Below are 20,690 nucleotides of genomic sequence, written 5' to 3' on the forward strand. Positions count from 1 at the left end.
GTAAATTTCAAATATTTTAAACATATTTTGAATAGGAACTTATAACTTTTTTACCATCTGTAAAACTGACGAAGTGGCAACCATCTAAAGAAGGAGAAATCAGCTGACACGGAAAAATCTAAATTCCGCAGATTTCTGCGCTACGGGCTACAACTACAGAAAAATTCTGCGGTGTTGAGTTTTCATTTACATGGCGCTTTGGTAAGACAGATCGTGTCAGCTGACTCGGGTTTACGTACCGGTAGGTTTACGTTCTTGACTAATTTCAGCTTAACTGTCGCTATGATGAAAAATCATTGATTTATGGGCTTTTATTATCTGCATTTAGCGTAACCCAGGATTAACGACGTGGACTTAGCAGACATTTAATCCTTTTTTATTTTTTTTTTATATTTATACTTTTTAAACTTTTTTTGTATTTTTTTATATATTTTTTAATTATTTTTGGTTTTTTAATTAAAATTATTAGGTTCTTGAATCATAACTTGATGTTCATGTGCTTTTACGTTTACGTCCACGTTTTGATGGAAAAACTACAGATTTTTCTGAAAAACTAAATGTTTTTAATAACGATTCTTCGTTACCGATAGGTATAAAAGCGTAATACTTTTGGGTACCACTGATTCTTTTTGCTGAAGAAAATCTGACTTCCAAGGAATTTTCGAGCACATTTTGTTCTTCTTTGGAAGAAAAATACACGGAGGTCCGTCCAAGATTTTTCTTCGCCCAATTGAAAAGAGCTTCTGCTGTCAAAATTTGTTGGGAAGGTAGAAGATGTAAGCTCGCTCGAGCTGCCAATCTTTTTAAATTTCCACCAATACCGTCTCAAGGACCTTTCCCATGTGCAGTTTCAGCACATGTATGAATGGAAACTTGATTGTTGTTCCAGTGGAATGACTGAGCAGCATTTTGAGCAACGAATGCATAGTTCTCTGCAAAATCGCTAAATAATAGCAATTCTCCTAAAAATTATAAAAATTAAAAAAAGGGATTAAATGTCTGCTACGTCCACGTCGTTAATCCTGGGTTACGCTAAATGCAGGTAATAAAAGCCCATAAATCAATGATTTTTCATCATAGCGACAGTTTGAATTCTAAGGAATCCTGTTTGCTTGTCTTACTTTTTACTTCCCTTCCTCCTTCTGCTGACAAGTTATTGCAATTTGTAGGCAAACAAAGAAATTGATTGGATTGAGAGCGTTGCGCTGAGTTGGTTTTTTATTTGTAACTCATACAAATATTGCTGACCCAAAATTTCCTTTGGGGGGTAAAAAGGTGATGAAATAAGGAACATTTTGGGGTATTTTTGAAAAAAATCTAAGGGGGCATAAAAGGTTAAAAATTAAAAAACAAAAATTTCTATGAAATATTAATTTTAAATTTTTTTATGATACACAGTTTTAAAGTCAAATAAAGTTTGTACAAAAAAGTCTGATGGCGTTTTAAAATTCGTTCATTCGCTTAAAAGTTATGGCGGTTGNTTTTAAATTTTTTTATGATACACAGTTTTAAAGTCAAATAAAGTTTGTACAAAAAAGTCTGATGGCGTTTTAAAATCCGTTCATTCGTTTAAAAGTTATGGCGGTTGGAAAATTTGTTTGCAAAAAACTTTGACCCCTGACAGTATGGCAACCCCGGATTACACAGACCTAACACCATATTTTTTATTTTGGTTTTTGCATGTACTATAAGTTATATCATTGCCAAAAAAAATATAGAACTTTTTTTTCGAGTGGCTTTTTTTGCAGAGAATGCCTCATTTATGTATATTTGTTCCTTTATTTAACATCATACATGTATTTATATTTTTTGTAACAGATAACTAAATAAACACACCCCTGAAGATGCTAAGGCCGTGGTTACGCCACCAATTTCGATTGGCAATCACCGTGCATTTGTTGTTGTGCACAGCACGTAGTGAGAGAATTTTCGAAATCGAACAGCCGGCACGATTTGATGGGTGAACCGAACAGCCAATACGCTACTTTGCGAAAAAGTATTAATATTAAATATAAGAATAGTAAGAGATATTTTTTATTATTATTATAAAGTAGATATTATAAAAAATATTATTATAAAAATTAAATATTAAAGAAAGAAAAAATATTAAGTTGTTCTTCCATTTTTCATTTTCTGAGTTAAATTTTTGATGCGTTTTTACTTGCATTTTTACTTCAGTATTGCCATTGTGTGCGAAATTGTATCAAATGGAAAAAGGCATTTCTTAAGAAGCAACCCTGTGCTCGCCAATCAGCAAACAGAGCGTAACCACTTCTCACCAATCACCGAAATTTTTCTCTTTTGAATGCCAATTAAAATTGGTGGCATAACCATGGCCTAAGAAGATTAGCGGAACGTTGGGCCGTAAGTGAAATAACCTCGTTTTATTTACACTAAATAAATAGATCAGACAAGCCTATCGCAAACTAAATTTTCACGAAATACAAACTGATCGGACATACATAAATAAAAGAAATATTCTACATTTTGCATACCTTCATTAATATTCTCCAGTTTATAAACACACTATTTTTGTAATTGTTTACTTTTTATCACCTTTAAGATTTTAATACAACTTGAATATACCGAATGCCAACCAATAGATAAATCAAAATAAAGACTTTGAACGTTTCTGACTAACAAGTGGTTGCCACCAGGCATATGTTTATTTATTTTTAAACTACTGAAATAATAAGTAGTAATATCATAACCTTTTTTCCGAAAAATAAAAGTCGAAAATTACCTTTTATTCCTCAATATTTCAATTTTGAACCACAGTGCAGTGTAGAGAAGAAACAAAAGGTTATAGAACCTTGCACTTAGACTTAAATCAAAGCTAGGACTCTCGTCTACTATTCCTGACCTGATGGTCACTTGTACATAGTTATTTATGGAACACTAAAATAATACTGGAATATTGTGCTATTAAAAAACATGTAGCCAAAAATCAGTTTTTGCTGTTCAATAAATGACTATTATTATTATTACGTCGGGTATACTCGCGCTGCGACCTAAAAGATATATTGTGCTAAACCCTAATTGTAGTCACTACAACCTTAGGCTATTTAAGAAATTAAGCACATTGGAGGGTGCCGTGTTCCAAATCTTGGAAGGAGAAGATAATCGTTCCCCAAGGTGTATCAGTCTGCGATTCATGATACTCGGGCAGTCACACAGAATGTGCTCTGAAGTTTCCTCCGCAAGCCCACAGAACCTGCAGTCCGTCTCTACAGAAAGCCCCATTTTGTTCAGATGGTACCCAAACTTGCAATGTCCCGTCAGGTAGCCTGTAAGAGTTCTAAGACCCTCCCGGCTGCGTTCAAGGAGTCTTTCTGAGTTTCTCCTGGAAGGAGTCATGAATTTCTTTGATTGTCTCATTCTCTTTGACTTACGCCAGTGGGCAGCAATCTGAGATTCATCCCAACTCCTAAGCAGTTCTGCAGTGTATTCTCTAGATGTACCACAGAAAGGTTCGGGACCATGCATTTGCGTTTGGGCTCCACGTTTTGCGACATAGTCAGCCCTTTTGTTGCCTTCAAACCCTTCATGCCCAGGGACCCACCACAGCGTAACTCTATTATGGGCTCCTAGGATGTTCAGAAGAGTTTTACAACTGTCCACAAGCTTTGATGCCGTTCTAAATGAGTCTAAGANACAGCGTAACTCTATTATGGGCTCCTAGGCTGTTCAGAAGAGTTTTACAACTGTCCACAAGCTTTGATGCCGTTCTAAATGAGTCTAAGGCCCTTAGTGCTGCTTGACTATCCGACATAATATTTATTCAGGCCCCGTTTATCCTTCTCCGAAGACATTATCGAACACAGACTTCGATTGCGAAGACTTCCGCCTGGAATATGGTTGGATATGAGCCCATTGGCAGACTTTTCTGGAACCTTGGTCCAAGCACGCATGCCCCAGTACTCCCGTCTTCTATCTTTGATCCATCGGTATACCATACTTGGGACCCTTTGTCAGTCATAGATATTATCGCTTTACAGCAGTCCCTTTCAGGAATTCTGACCTTGTAGGGCTTGTCAAAAGATAATTTCGGTAGCATGATATCTGTAAGCCTAATAGCTGGATCATCCAGAAAAGGCTTGAGAACCTCCAAGTGACCCCAAAGATCCCCACTCTTCATGCTGATTACATCCAGCAGGCCTCCTTTTCTATAAGAATAGATAGAGGAATGCCTGTAATTAAACCGAGGGCATCCGTTGGACAGGTGCGCATGGCTCCTGTGATGGCCACACATAAAACGCCCTTGTAGCCTTGTTGGTAACATTAAGGAGATGTGAGTTCCAATTGAGCCTTTTGTCCAGAGTAACCCCTATATACTTCGCCTCTTCTGAGAAATCAATTTCTGTCCCTGCCAAGGTGGGTTTAGTCAAGTTGACTTTCCTTCTGTTGGTAAATGAGACAACGGTGGACTTCAGCGGGTTTATTGACAATCCCTTTGAAAGACACCAGTCTTCCGTTAATCTGAGCGCAGCTTGCAATCTGGAACAAATTGTGTCGTCATGCCAGCCGACAACGTAGAAGACTAGGTCATCTGTATATCCATATGCCTTGAATCCATTGCCATTTAGCTTTTCGAGTAGTTCGTCAACAACCAGGGCCCAAAGTAGGGGCGATAAGACTCCCCCTTGAAGACAGCCACGGGTGGCAGTTACAGCTTGCTTACTGTCTCCTAGTTCCGCTATTATAGTTCTGGATTTCAACATGCTTATGATCCAATCCGTTAGAAGGCCAGGAATATCCTTTCGTATCATAGCTGTCGGTATTGCTTCTTAAGACGTATTGTCGAAAGAACATGATATGTCCAGGAATGCATACAAAGCTATCTGTTTATACCGCAATGCCTTTTCAATGACTTGAGTTAGGCTATGTATTGCAGTAATAGTAGATTTGCCTGCCTGATATGCGTGATGACTATAAGTGACCTCAGATTCAAGATGCCGAAATGGTATTTTCAGGGGTTGTAGTCGAAAGTTCATGCATTAATTTAAGCCTAAGTGCAAGGTTCTATCTCCTTTTGTTTAATTGACTATAAGTGACCATCAGGTCAAGGTGCAGGGATGGTCTTTTCAGAGATAGTAGTCGAGTCGAGTCCTAGCTTTAAGGCCTATTCTGCTTGTTACCGAACATTTTGGCGCCGGAAAATTTTTTTACTAAAAATAATACCACTTCTTGTAACCGCAATTCTAAGTAACAATTTAATCTATTCAGCAATTCAGTTATGAATATTTACATAAATTCTGGTGTTGCATACTTCACGGGGCAATATTTTGTTATCTGCTTATGAGATGGTAACAAAATTTGCAGTGTGCAGAATGCGAAAAGGTTTAAAAAAAATACCGGGAACTTTATTTACCGGTAACAAAATTTTTGTGGAAGGTTCTATAACCTTTTGTTTATTTTCTAGAGCTTCGCAAATATTGCAAAAAACGCGATTTTTGACACTTTGACCTCATTTTTCTCAAAATTTGGAGCTGTTGGAAGCTTTTTACTTGCGGATTCTTAATCAACACCAAAAAGTCTATCAAAAGCAACTTTAACATTTCCCGCACCAAATTTCTTTTCCATTTTTGATGGCCTGTATAATAATATAAATTAAGAACAAGTTTTAAGCAAAAAACAAAACCGACTTCAGATCTCATATAAAAATTTAAGGTTAATATTCATGCCTATTATGGTATCCGACAGATGGTTGCGGAGGGAGTTTTACTCACTTTTGACAGATTTTGGTATTATCGAAAACGCTCGATAATGCAGTTTGCGGATGAGTCAAAAGAGGTTAATGCAGTTTGCGAATGAAATAAAAAAATGGCATCATTGAAAACGCATCCGATCTGTGATTCGTACAAATTTCTCTATCTGTCATTCACGCGCCATTGTGCTGCGGATACTAAAACGATAAGATGGATAACAATAAAATGTAAGAAAAATCACAATTATTTATCCCTTTAATATTGTGATATTGTAAAAAACACGCAAACTTATGTGTTTTAGGAAGCGTACAACGACCAGGGAGCAATTTAAATGTGTAGTTTCCAAAATGAAGGAGCATCCGGACATAGCAAAAATTTTACTAAAAATGCACCTGATTTGGTAGAAAGATTTTGGGAAAGTGTGCGAGAGGAGTTGAATTCGATTGGACCGAACTTTCCGATTATAATAAAGGTGTGCATTGCCTGCAGCTGGTTTAAGAATTTTAATGTGAGTACCGTCTACACACATGACAATTCCAGGAATTCTAGTTTTTTCGAAAAAATATCTTTTCGCTTCAAGTTTTTCATTGTCTGTCATTACTAAAGTAATCCATCTGGGACATAAAGTGACTTCTAAGATGCTTAGTACATCAGAGAGTACTACAGAGACTGTGGATTGTGCCATGCAATATTAAAATCTTGGCTAGCATTCTGATAGCCCCCTTCAGCTAAAAACCTTAAACAGGCTTCTAATTTAAGCTCTGGCGTTATGGAACATGATCTTCGAACTGGAGGCAATTTCTGCATTAATATTTCCAAAACGTACTTGAATGCTAACTTGTTAAGCCGGAACTGTTTTACAAATCTGTATAAGGAACTCACATGTTAAAATGAAACAAAGAATTCAATAAATTTACTCACACCTCATCCGGCAACTCGAATACATTCACAACATTATCCCTGACTTTCCTTCTAGTCCGTCGCATATCACTCCTGGTGTTTTCATCGAAATCAATAAAAAAGCCACAGAATCCATTTAATATTTGCAATAAATTTCACCAATGTTAACAAAAATCCTTCACACATATAAGCACAGCTGATTATGTTGGCAATACAGTTCACAAGAGGCAACGCAGTGCATCCGTCGGTATCAATAATAGCGTTTACTTAAAAAAGTGTATCGAGTACGGATCGGATTAGATCCGATCGGATGCAATCCGTCGGATACCATAAGAGGCATGATTAATTTCTGATGATCCAATGATCGGATTTAAACCAAATCAGTATGGGACCACCTGTGAGGTAACACCTTTCCTTTAAAAAAAAAGTATTATAGAAATCGGTTAACGTGGTCCAAAGTTATGCAGTAATGAATTAATAGCCTTCTCCTTTTTGTGAAGTCTGTTAAAAATTGTTTTTTTTTCGAAAATAGCCCGTTCGATTTTTTTGATTTTGGATTCAAACAATTTGTAATTTCATCGTCTAACAGAATCAGGTCAAAAAACCCATATGCAAGAACCTTTTATTTACGGCTGGTTCAGGCACACCGTATTCTATTAGAAATATTTTTTCTAGTTTTCTTAATGATGCATTTTACCAAAAACACAAAATTTTTTTGAGCGGGCTGCGTATATCTGCCNGTTTTTTTTTCGAAAATAGCCCGTTCGATTTTTTTGATTTTGGATTCAAACAATTTGTAATTTCATCGTCTAACAGAATCAGGTCAAAAAACCCATATGCAAGAACCTTTTATTTACGGCTGGTTCAGGCACACCGTATTCTATTAGAAATATTTTTTCTAGTTTTCTTAATGATGCATTTTACCAAAAACACAAAATTTTTTTGAGCGGGCTGCGTATATCTATCAATCATCAAAAGAAATACTCCTGGATTTCTCGCTTAGGAGACAACGCTTTTTGCTACTAAGTGAGTAATAACGGAATACAAAACCGACAAATCTCAGTTATTACAAAAACAAAACAATTATGCCCCAGGGCGTATTATTTTACTGATCACTTAGGAGACCTCCCATTTGACTCCTAAGCGAGTTATAAATGAGGTCAAAACCGACAAATCTCTTTAATTTCTTCGAAATCAGGGCAGTAGGAGTACTCTTTTATTCCTCATATGTATTTAGAGATCTCCCTTCAAGTTCTAGCGGGAAGGTCGACAAAACAAGATATTTAACGGAGTAAACCAATAAAAAATTTTAACCCTTGCGGGGATAGCGAAAATTATAGCTCCCGATGCCAAACTCAGAAATGGTGGGTCCATAGAACAGTTAAAGAACAGAATTCTTAAATGACTGCGCGGAATATAATACGAGCAAAATAAAAGTACGTGGACAGTAAAATAAATTGTATTTTGGTGATTCCCGTGGTCTTATAAAATTGCTTATTTGAACGTTTAAAATGAATTTCATTTTTAAACGTTTAGTAGGCATGAGAACAAAATTTCCGGAAATTCTATAATAAAATAAGAAATCACTTGTCGGATCGTACGGGCCAAAATCATTTAAAGATTAATTTTAGTTCTTTAATTTCCTTTTTGAATGGGAAGCAACATAAAATTTATTCTATTTATGTATATCCGATCAGTTTGTATTTTGTGAAAATCTTTTAGTTTGTGATAGGCTTGTCTGATCTGTTCTTTTAGTGTAAATAAAACGACGTTATTTCACTTACGGCCCAACGTTTCGCTAATCTTCTTAGCATCTTCAGGGGCGTGTTTATTTTATTATCTGTTACAAAAATATAAATACATACTATCATATATATATGTACATATGTATTTATATTTTTGTAACAGATAATAAAATAAACACGCCCCTGAAGATGCTAAAAAGATTAGCGAAACGTTGGGCCGTAAGTGAAATAACGTCGTTTTATTTACACTAAAAGAACAGATCAGACAAGCCTATCACATACTAAAAGATTTTCATAAAATTTATTCACCACAAAGTAAAAGCATAGACAGACGGCAGCGTTGATCTGGATCAACTCGCTAACTCGGAATTACCTCGGGAATTAACTGCAGTTGATCCGGATTAAGTCCTAGATTTATTTCCCAAACTGATCTCGGATCAAGGGAATATTCGATGACAACACTGACCGAAACTCAGAGAGCGTAGAATACAGAGAAAGGGCAAAACTAGCATGGACCTTTTCATCGGTAACGCGGTCACCATACTAAGTCAGATAGGAATCCAATTGAAATTGAATAAGAACTTATTTTAATTAATACGGTGACGGCATTACCGACGACAAGGTGGATGCCCATGCTAGTTTTAAATTTTCTTCGTGTTCTACGCTCTCTGAGCAAACAAAGCAGCCAACTACTTTATCCGCGGTAGTAGAGTGGTGAGCAGTGTTGCCATTTTAGCCGTTTTCCGGCTAGATTTAACCGGTTGCCATAGAAAACAGCCGGAGAAAATTCGGTTTAGCCGGCAGCCGATATGTTAGCCGTTTTGCAAAAAAAAATTAGCCGTTTTTAGCCGATTTTGCTATTCGCTATTCGCCTTATTTTATTAAAATTCAAATATACAAGTTTTTATTTTTACAAATTTAGTGTTTCAAAATCTTTTAGAAATGGCTAGTCTTATCTCTGAAAAAATTTTCATGTCGGACTGTGTTATATAAAATTGAAAAACAATATTTTCCAACCCGATTCAATGCCGATTTCAATGTATTTTGTTTTAAGCGAGTGACCCAAATACATATAATGTTTTAGCTGATTAAAAAGTTACAAATTATGCTGAAATTTTGCAGAATTTTCATAATTTTTACACAAAGTCTGAAATCTGGATGTAGTATATGATGTAATGAGCTACATATTCATAAAAAATAATAAACATTAAATAAACTAAAGAAAAATAGCAAAACTTGGGAAGACGTAGCGGGAATTATCTTCATAAAATTTTTGTTATGAATGTCTTAAATTTAAGTGTGAAGTATTATTCGCAACACTTAGAAAATAAAAGAGCACGAATTTCGATGTGGAGCAAAACTCTCTGGGAAGACAATACCTGTGAATAATTGCATAATGGTGCAAACATACTTTATTTTTGTTATTATTATTATTTCCGAGTTGTGACCTTCGGCCGCACTAGAAGAAATAACCTCATCAGTCCAACTCCGGTTACGCCATCCACAGTATTTCTGTGCAAAACCCACGTCGTCCAAATTTACAATAAAAGTGCATATTTCAAACAGAAATATTTACTTTAAATTAAAGCTTAATCCCTTTGCGAGACGTATATGTAATTTTTTTTTTTAATTCGGTTCACGTGTTTGGACACGATAACCAAAAATCATTGTACAAATAACCGAACCGTACCCAAACTGTCTTATACATTTTTCTATAAACAAAAATTTTAGAAAATGAAACTGCAGTAGTTTTATTTATGAGGATAATTCTTGCCACAAATACATAGTTTCGTGCCNGTGAGCAGTGTTGCCATTTTAGCCGTTTTCCGGCTAGATTTAACCGGTTGCCATAGAAAACAGCCGGAGAAAATTCGGTTTAGCCGGCAGCCGATATGTTAGCCGTTTTGCAAAAAAAAATTAGCCGTTTTTAGCCGATTTTGCTATTCGCTATTCGCCTTATTTTATTAAAATTCAAATATACAAGTTTTTATTTTTACAAATTTAGTGTTTCAAAATCTTTTAGAAATGGCTAGTCTTATCTCTGAAAAAATTTTCATGTCGGACTGTGTTATATAAAATTGAAAAACAATATTTTCCAACCCGATTCAATGCCGATTTCAATGTATTTTGTTTTAAGCGAGTGACCCAAATACATATAATGTTTTAGCTGATTAAAAAGTTACAAATTATGCTGAAATTTTGCAGAATTTTCATAATTTTTACACAAAGTCTGAAATCTGGATGTAGTATATGATGTAATGAGCTACATATTCATAAAAAATAATAAACATTAAATAAACTAAAGAAAAATAGCAAAACTTGGGAAGACGTAGCGGGAATTATCTTCATAAAATTTTTGTTATGAATGTCTTAAATTTAAGTGTGAAGTATTATTCGCAACACTTAGAAAATAAAAGAGCACGAATTTCGATGTGGAGCAAAACTCTCTGGGAAGACAATACCTGTGAATAATTGCATAATGGTGCAAACATACTTTATTTTTGTTATTATTATTATTTCCGAGTTGTGACCTTCGGCCGCACTAGAAGAAATAACCTCATCAGTCCAACTCCGGTTACGCCATCCACAGTATTTCTGTGCAAAACCCACGTCGTCCAAATTTACAATAAAAGTGCATATTTCAAACAGAAATATTTACTTTAAATTAAAGCTTAATCCCTTTGCGAGACGTATATGTAATTTTTTTTTTTAATTCGGTTCACGTGTTTGGACACGATAACCAAAAATCATTGTACAAATAACCGAACCGTACCCAAACTGTCTTATACATTTTTCTATAAACACAAATTTTAGAAAATGAAACTGCAGTAGTTTTATTTATGAGGATAATTCTTGCCACAAATACATAGTTTCGTGCTTACATTTATGTATATATTTTTTAGCAGCACCACATCTTTATCAGAAAATTCCGAGAATCCAAAAATTGGTACTGTTACAAGTTGCAGGGCATCATTCAAACCCGACCTCCTTCCTGTTCCACGGATAACGGTACATCTTTTAGAGGTTTAAAAATATTTTGCGTCAGCAGTTTGTCATCAAACTGCATTAGATCGTATTACGTACCCTATCCTCGGAGAAGCAAAAAACTTTATTTTCGAACCATTGCTCAGGTGTACCGAATTCTGGCAGTTTGGAAACGCGCAACACTTTTAATATTTTCATCCAACTTCACTAACTTCAAATTATATTTTATTTACTTGTTTAAGAAACAAAAATTTTTCTGCTAGTGAATCTGGTGGCAGGATTTTAGTTAAATGTCATAAACTTGTTAAAACTGAGGCAACAAGGCAACAACAGCAAATGCCAACAAATTAAACTACCATCTGTATTAGTATCATGGCGTTTTCTTTTAACGAAATAATGTTGCCCTGTTTTCCTCAGCGCTTTCACAGCTTTACGTGTTAATTTCTCAAAATATTGCCCTCCGACTAAGCAAAAGTGCCATACTTTCTGCTGATATAGGCATTTTGCGGGACAAAAAGCAACCTACTGAAAATGTTACAATATTTACAAGACGGCGAAATTGTTTAATAGAAAAGAAAACGCCATAAGTTTGTAATTTATCTCTGTTTTTATATTTAAATACAGTATATTTTGCTTTGCTGCCTCTATGCTTAAGTGCACATTTAAGATACCTACCCCAAAATGCGCATCAAAAGCATTATTTTTAACATTTATAAGGAAACTGCTCCGATAGATGCATTCAACATACCTGCACATTGGCGATACCTTCCTTAAAAATTGTGCGACTAGTATCAATTATCAAAGAAAGTATTACGTTTACCTGCACTGGCCCTACAATTACCTAATTTTACAACCTTTTATTTATTTTGCTCATCTCGCAGAACAACGAAATTTATGTAGTTATATAGATAATTAGATAACATTCGGTAAAAATTTCGCTTGCAGCAATTTCTAAATGGTAAGTGCTCCGCCAATATTTGGTTTCATAGGGATTCGGATACCTTCCTCATTGAAGTAGTAAAGAAAATTCGCACAAGATTTTCGTGCAAAGAAGGATGTGCAGCTAAGCAAAATATACTGTAATACAAACATGACTTCTGATATAAAGCTTAGCTACGTATTTTAGCCGTTTTTGTTCAATCTAGCCGGTCGCCCCGAAAAGCTGTGGCAACACTGGTGGTGAGGGCTGCATGTCCAAAGTTTGATCCTCGGTTATAGCGATTACCGAAAAATTTTGTTTTTATTGTTACTTAAATTTTTTTAAATTTTATTTGATTAAAATATTTAATTTTACTTTATTTTATTTCGCATTTTGTATTTTATTATTAGTTAATTTAAATTTTTAGAGTTTAATTTTACTATAAGAAAGTCAAACACTACTAACTAAAAACTTTAAAAAATATAGAATTCATAATTGAATGAAAAAAAAAAAAAAATGAATGAAGCCGTGGGATTCGAACCTACGACCTCACGGTTCGTAAATCCGCATTCCTTCCGTCTTTCAAGCTACAATTTTGATCAGATCAATTGCGCCGTTATTCCGGATCAACGTTGCAGTCTGTTTATGCTTTAACATANACGGTTCGTAAATCCGCATTCCTTCCGTCTTTCAAGCTACAATTTTGATCCGATCAATTGCGCCGTTATTCCGGATCAACGTTGCAGTCTGTTTATGCTTTAACATATACTAATCATACTTATTTTTTTACTTCATATGGACGACCTAATTGTAAAAATTATAATACAGTTTAAAAGCGAACAAAGTGTCAAATCAATCAAAGCGCTACTTGAGAAATTGTGTTGATTTACAACAGAGGACTATTTTTAAATTGCTTACCTGAAAAGCTGTCTTAGATACATATAATCAGGCTGTTCTTCGAATCGCAAACTGCGGCAGTAATTAAGATACATAGAAAACTCTGCGGGAAATCCTTTGCAAAGAGTTTCGATTGGTGTGGACATTTTCTTTTCTGAAATTTTTTCATATTTTTGTTGCTTATTATTTGCTTTCATGCCTTGCCAAGGAAGAACACCGCGATTAAAATACATCATAACATAACCCAGCGATTCCATGTCATCGCGTCTAGACTGCTCTATTCCTAAATGTGCGTTTATTGATGCATAACGTGCTGTTCCCGTTAAGTTTTTGTCTTCACGATAAGTAATGTGAATGCGGGTAACGGGATCGCGATATTTTTTGGCTAAACCGAAATCAATCAAAAATAACTTATTGCAATGACGTCCGATACCCATAAGAAAGTTATCAGGCTTGATATCTCTATGAATAAAGCACTTTAAATGGATATATTCAAGGCGGCCAATCATTTGATCCACTAGCATAAGCACCGTTTTAATGGTAAAATGACGTGTGCAAAAATTGAACAAATCTTCGAGAGATGGTCCGAGAAGATCCATAACTAAAGTATTAAAATTTTTTTCTTTTCCATGATATCGAATTCTGGGAATACCAACTCCGCCAGTAAGAATACGATATAGTTTAGCTTCATATAAAAGTTGTGGATGTCTTGCGTTTGCACTTTCCATTTTTACGGCAACTTCTTCTCCACTTTGTATACTCATTCCCAGATATATGTCTCCAAAGGATCCACTACCTGAAACATTCAAATTGTAAGGAACATTTTTAATGGTTCAATAAAGAAAATATAGAACACAGAGATTTACAGCCCGAATCTGTGCACTTGTGTCAATTTTTTCTACTTATCAAGAATTGGAATTGTAGTACAGAAGAAAGAATTTCATACTCGTGCCTATTGCTTTACAAAACAGTTGTGTTAAGTGCAATTACCAAAGCTCTCATGGATTCATTTCAGGAAAGTACGCACTTTATTTAATACTTGTTATCAAACAAAATTTTTGAATCGTTTAACCTTGACTAGCATTCAAAAGTACTTTTTCTGGCGAATTTGTATTGAAATTTTATTTTTCATGGTAATTTAAATGTGAGTTAAGTCGAGTTAAGCTAAGTTTTTTACAACGGCATATTTTACAAACCTTTGGCTTAATATATCTGTAAAAAACTAAAGTCGACCGCCTCTTTCCGCCCTCTTTTAAATCGTTATTTGAAAAATAAGCAATAAGAAAAAAAACTAATATTTGTTTTTGAAACTTTCGAAACTAACACAAGCAAGTATTTTTTTTGTTCTTAGGATATAATATGCGGTCATCAATAAGGATGACAAGAGACGCGTTATTCAATATTCTTCAATAAGGCGAATATAATAAATGGAAGAGAAAATCGAGTTTCTTGAAGAAAAATTAGTGGAAATTACAAAGTGTCCCAAAGAGCGAATTTTCTTACTTCGTGATAGTTTAAACTGTTTAAACATTAGCACCAAATGAAGTGGGTATCGGCAAGTTAGAAAAAGGAAGGTTTTTGGAGGAAAAAATGTAATGCATGACGCTTTAGTTGTAGATAATGCACTTCTCCCCATCGAGCGGCTATCAGAGGAAGCACGAAACAAGCACTTCCGGGGAAATACGTCAAAGGTCAAAGTGTAAAAAAATCACGNGAGGAAGCACGAAACAAGCACTTCCGGGGAAATACGTCAAAGGTCAAAGTCAAAGTGTAAAAAAATCACGTTTTTTTTTAATATTCCGCGAAACTCTAGCAAAGAAAGGAAAGGTGATAGAAACTTTTGATGATCACTTCTAGACATTTATTCAACAGCAAAAACTGATTTTTCTGAAGTTTGAGTACCTACCACAATTAAGTTAAAGGTGATAGAACCTTCCAGTTAGGCTTAAATTAAGGCTTGAACTATCAACTGCAATCCCTAAAAATACCATCCCTGCACCTTGCCCTGATGGTCACTTATAGTCATTTATTGAACACTAAAAAAATACTGGAAAATTATGCTAATGGAAAAAAGAAATGTTTCCAAAATAAGTTTTTGCTGTTCAGTAAATGACTATAAGGCACCTTAGGGTCAAGATCCAGGGATGACATTTTTAGCGATTGCAGTCCAAAGTTCAAGCCTTAATTTAACCCTAATTGGAAGGTTCTATCACCTTTTACTTAGTTGCGGTAGGTACTCAAACTTCACGAAAATCAGTTTTTGCTGTTCAATAAATGTCTAGAAGTTTCATCAAGTAAAGATGCAAAATGGTATTTTCAGGGACAGTAGTCGAGAGTACTAGCTTTAATTTAAGCCTATGTGGAAGTAAAATATTGCAAAAAACGCGATTTTTGGACACTTTCACCTCGTTTTTCTCTAAATCTGGAGCTGACGGAAACCTTACACTTATGAATTCGTAATAAGCACAAAAAAGTCTATCAAAAACAGCTTTAACATTTGCTNTAAAATATTGCAAAAAACGCGATTTTTGGACACTTTCACCTCGTTTTTCTATAAATCTGGAGCTGACGGAAACCTTACACTTATGAATTCGTAATAAGCACAAAAAAGTCTATCAAAAACAGCTTTAACATTTGCTGCAGCAACATTTTTTCCCATTTTTGTTGGCCTGTATTATTTTTAATTTAGTTGGCTAGTCATAATTTTTTATACCAAACGCTTACAAATCATGCCAGTTACCATTTTATTACTCAAATATATACTTATATATTTATTCATTTATAAAAGGCACTAGGCCGCAGTGCTGCCACTATTGATCTTTTCCGACCAAATTTGGTAGCTTCTTTTTCATTTGGTAGGTTGGTAGGCAAAGTAAGATTTTGTTCGGGTAGTTGAATTAAGTTTTTAAATTAGTAATTATTAAACTATATATTTCAAACATCATTTTGCATATAAATGTTTGCCAATTGTACCTTTTAAACATTTGCCAATCCTGCCTATAAAAATAAGAAGCCTAATTGGTTTGGCCACTGATGAAGCCAATGTTATGGCTGGAGAAAACAATGGCGGGCCGAAAACATTATTGAATGAAGAACTCGATTTATTTTATACTAGTGTTCGCCCAGCGGTTGAAATTCAACCACTAAAATTAAGGAGAGTTTATGTGAGTTGAGTTGATGTGAAATAACATTAGTTGGAATGGGTAAAGTTAAATAACATAACATAAGTAGCATAAGATCCATAACATAACACCGCACATTCTGCATTTCTATCTCCTTTTTTATCCCTATTACTTTCTTAATCTCTATATTTGTCTCTATCGTTTTTTTATGTTTATGTTTATCTTCATCAGCATCTGTATCTTCATCATCTTCATCTTCATCTTCATCTTCATCTTCATCTTCATCTTCATCTTCATTTTCATCTTCATCTTCATCTTCATTTTCATTTTCATCTTCATCTTCATCTTCATCTTCATCTTCCTCTTCATCTTCATCTTCATCTTCATCTTCGTCCCCATCCTCGTCTTCATCCTTATCTTCATCCTCATCTTCATCCTCATCCTCATCCTCATCCTCATCCTCATCCTCATCCTCATCCTCATCCTCATCCTCATCCTCATCCTCATCCTCATCCTCATCCTCATCCTCATCCTCATCCTCATCCTCATCCTCATCCTCATCCTCATCCTCATCCTCATCCTCATCCTCATCCTCATCCTCATCCTCATCCTCATCCTCATCCTCATCTTCATCTTCATCTTCATCTTCATCTTCCTCTTCATCTTCATCTTCATCTTCATCTTCATCTTCATCTTCATCTTCATCTTCATCTTCATCTTCATCTTCATCTTCATCTTCATCTTCATCTTCATCTTCATCTTCATCTTCATCTCCATTTCCATCTCCTCCCACCATTGTTATTAGGTTATTTAAATTTTCCTTCCTCTTTGTCTTTATATTTAGGTTTCGTTACTTTATTTTCTGCCTTATCGCTTTCTTCTTCTACATTCTCAACTTAACCTTCTTCCTTGTTTGAGTCTAATCTATTCATGTACATAGGTACATCTTATTCCTAAACTGCTTCTTAGCACGTTTCTGTAATTCAGTATCAATATTAAAGCAGACATTTAGGAGGAATCTCCGCCCCAACCATGTGCATGTCCAGCAATAGTATTGGTGTCACTTTTAAATTGATTTATTCGCTTTATGTTAAACTAATTTGATTTCATCATCTTCATTATCTTCATCTTCATCTTCATCTTCAGCTTCATCATCTTCATCTTCATCTTGATCTTGATCTTGATCTTCATTTTCATCTTCATCTTCATCTTCATCTTCATCTTCATCTTCTTCTTCATCTTCATCTTCATCTTCATCTTCATCTTCATCTTCATCTTCATCTTCATCTTCATCTTCATCTTCATCTTCATCTTCATCTTCATCTTCATCTTCATCTCATCTATCATCTTCATCTTCATCTGCATTTCCATCTCCATTTCCATCTCCTCCCACCATTGTTATTAGGTTATTTAAATCTTCCTTCCTCTTTGTCTTTATATTTAGGTTTCGTTACTTTAATTTCTGCCTTTATCGCTTTCTTCTTCTACATTCTCAACTTAACCTTCTTCCTTGTTTGAGTCTAATCTATTCATGTACATAGGTACATCTTATTCCTAAACTGCTTGTGAGCACGTTTCTCTAATTCAGTATCAATATTAAAGCAGACATTTAGGAGGAATTTCCGTCCCAACCATGTACATGTCCAGCAATAGTATTGTTGCCACTTTTGAATTGATTTTTTCGCTTTATGTTAAACTAATTTGAAATTTGAAAAATTTACTGCACTTCAGCATCAAAATACCTTTCTAAAGATATATAATTGTTTATACCTTAGAGGTATAGTTTAGCCGTAATAGGGGTGTAAAGAAAACATGATTGCCTATTTACAAAATTGATAAAGTGCACATGCCACTCACTTCACCTTTGCTCAAGCTACGCTTGTGAAAATTGGCCGAAAAGCATCGAGTTTCTTTTCCCACCGTCCAAAGAGGATACATGAACTGAAGGAATTTCAGGACTACTGTTCGGTAAAATCCCACAATATCTTGGGCATATCTCAAACACGATGGCTTTCAAGCGATGTGTTAAGAATTGTTGAGCAATGGGATAGTTTAGAACTTTATTTTATTTCCTGCTTTTATGAAGTAAACGGTATGCGATCTGCAGACCTGGCAGAAGAATGTGTTACAAAACCAAATGCTATTTTTTATTTCTTAACAAAGAGTTCCAAGCTGAAAGCTCCGTTTTCCATGCTTATATTCAATTATCAAAGCACATTAGGGGTGTTGGCATCCCACAAATAAGTAGCAAAATGTGTATGGAGTGTGCAACCCTGCACTTGGGTGACGTGAGAGAGTGACTTGCAACCCCGAGACTGAGGTGACGACAGCGAAAAACGTGTGCTTGCTTAACCTTTAAATATTTTCTAATTTCATAATTGTAATTTGTTTTCTTTAACTTTTAAATAAACTTTTATAAATTGCAACTCAACAATGTTTGAGTTGTAACAGTGGCGACGAGGATTCTGCATAGCCTGGTTGTCACTNATTTTCTAATTTCATAATTGTAATTTGTTTTCTTTAACTTTTAAATAAACTTTTATAAATTGCAACTCAACAATNTAAATAAACATTTATAAATTGCAACTCAACAACGTTTGAGTTGTAACAGTGGCGACGAGGATTCTGCATAGCCTGGTTGTCACTTTCATGTTGTTCCTGCATTTGTTCAAATAAATTACGGACATCGTTTGCGTCCATTGTGGCGATTTATGCAAAAAAACAGGTTCCAGATCTAAGTTGGTGCGGATATTTCTCCAAATCTTGCAAAGCCATTGCACGTAGCACGGATTCCATGGATTGCATAACTTGCAAACACACAACAACAACATACATGGGAAACAACATTTTCTATCGCTGCAAAACATGCAACGTTGAAACCCATGTATATATTTTGCAAAATAGCATAACAAGATAAGTGCGACGCTGTGCTAGTTGTTTAGTTGTTGGAATTACTACATATTTCGCTCATTCCTCTCATCTCGCTCACTTCATTTTTTTGCTGTCTCTTGTTATTGTATTTGATACATAATGCCGCTGCTTGCTACCCATGCATGCTACCACTTTGCAATGGGGTGCTCTCGTACTCTTCGAAATTTGGAATAGTATTTTTGCATTTCGTGCAATCCGTGCATCGTGCAAGACTTCGAGAATACCCCTATTCACAACGAAAACTAACACATATGCAAAATTGTAATGTCAGAATGGCTGTCATTTGATCGATCAAGTAAGTGACAATGCAGATAGAAGTAACGGTAGTTGGTTGCCATAGTAACCGCAAGATTCAATAGGCTGCATTTTGTGTTCAACAAAAGTAGTTGTACCTGCCAAATAATGTCGAGTAGTGAAGTACTTGGATATATTTTTGAACTTAATTAGTTTAAACAATATTTTTACCATTTATTCATCCCGTTCTTAGCAAAAGCAAGTAAAAATAAAAGTTTTTATTGTGGTATGACATTTTTTTAATATAAACGTAATACATAAAACCGTATTATAAAGTACTTGGTACTGAAGAAGTTCAATTGCGCACATCAACAGAAAAAAGAACGACGCTCAAAACTCAAAGTGCTGTGGAAAAAAAAGATAAGTTTCATAAAATATTAAATTTAAAATGAAGAAAAGAGCTTTTAATAACGCAATGTGTACACATATTAGGACCACTACAAGTTCTGACCATTTATTTTTCTTTATTTATTTATCTATACTATATATGAAATTAAAACCCAAAAAAAAGTGAGAGCAAAACAGCCGATGTACTGGGTCGATTTATATGATTCAAGTTTTAAAATGACATATTTCTACCACAGCAGGACCCAGTGGTATTTTTAAAATGAAATTTTAATAATAAGTACGTTTAATTAAAGTAATAAGTTGATCAACAATACCACGCATTGCTAGACCGTTTGCATTTTACGCGTTTGTGTTTAGAGAGCATCAACAAACCCGATACATATTTCTCTCAATTCTCTTCTCTTTTTATACTCAGCTAGCACAGCGCAAAAATAAAAATAATATAAAAAAAAAACTTTTAATATACAATGGTTTTATAAATGGACTAAAAAGTAGAAAATAATATTTCTCAGTCCCAAGAATTTGTTTGATAACTTTTGATTTTGAAATTTTAGCAAAAGTTATTATAAACCACCTATGAGATTGAAAATGAAAAGCGTGGGGCACATGTAAAAGACCAGAATTTATATGAAGGGCAATATATGTATGTATGTGGATATATGAATAACGACCGCTTAAAATCGATCTAAAATTTGTACTTTCTCTGTAGAAATTTTAGGTCTATGTTATGTAGTTTGACCATTGTCAATTAAATCTAATGCTTTGTATTGCATGCGCCCCACGCTTTTCATTTTCAATCTCATAAATGGTTTATAATAACTTGCTAAAATTTCAAAATCAA

The 20,690-nt window shown here is 34.8% G+C and overlaps 1 protein-coding gene across 1 annotated transcript in view; it reads right to left on the reverse strand.

Moving 5' to 3' along the window:
* CkIalpha (Casein kinase Ialpha) overlaps positions 1–20,690 on the reverse strand; it is a 143,955-nt gene that overhangs the window by 85,224 nt on the left and 38,041 nt on the right. The window contains exon 2 of the mRNA XM_017611705.1: positions 13,176–13,950. Coding sequence (XP_017467194.1) covers positions 13,176–13,950 — 775 coding nt within the window. The remainder of the gene's footprint in view (positions 1–13,175; positions 13,951–20,690) is intronic.

This window comes from Rhagoletis zephyria, unplaced genomic scaffold (genome assembly GCF_001687245.7).
Source record: "Rhagoletis zephyria isolate East Lansing unplaced genomic scaffold, Rhagoletis_zephyria_1.1 Rzeph_scaffold_00446, whole genome shotgun sequence".
Classification (NCBI taxonomy): domain Eukaryota; kingdom Metazoa; phylum Arthropoda; class Insecta; order Diptera; family Tephritidae; genus Rhagoletis; species Rhagoletis zephyria.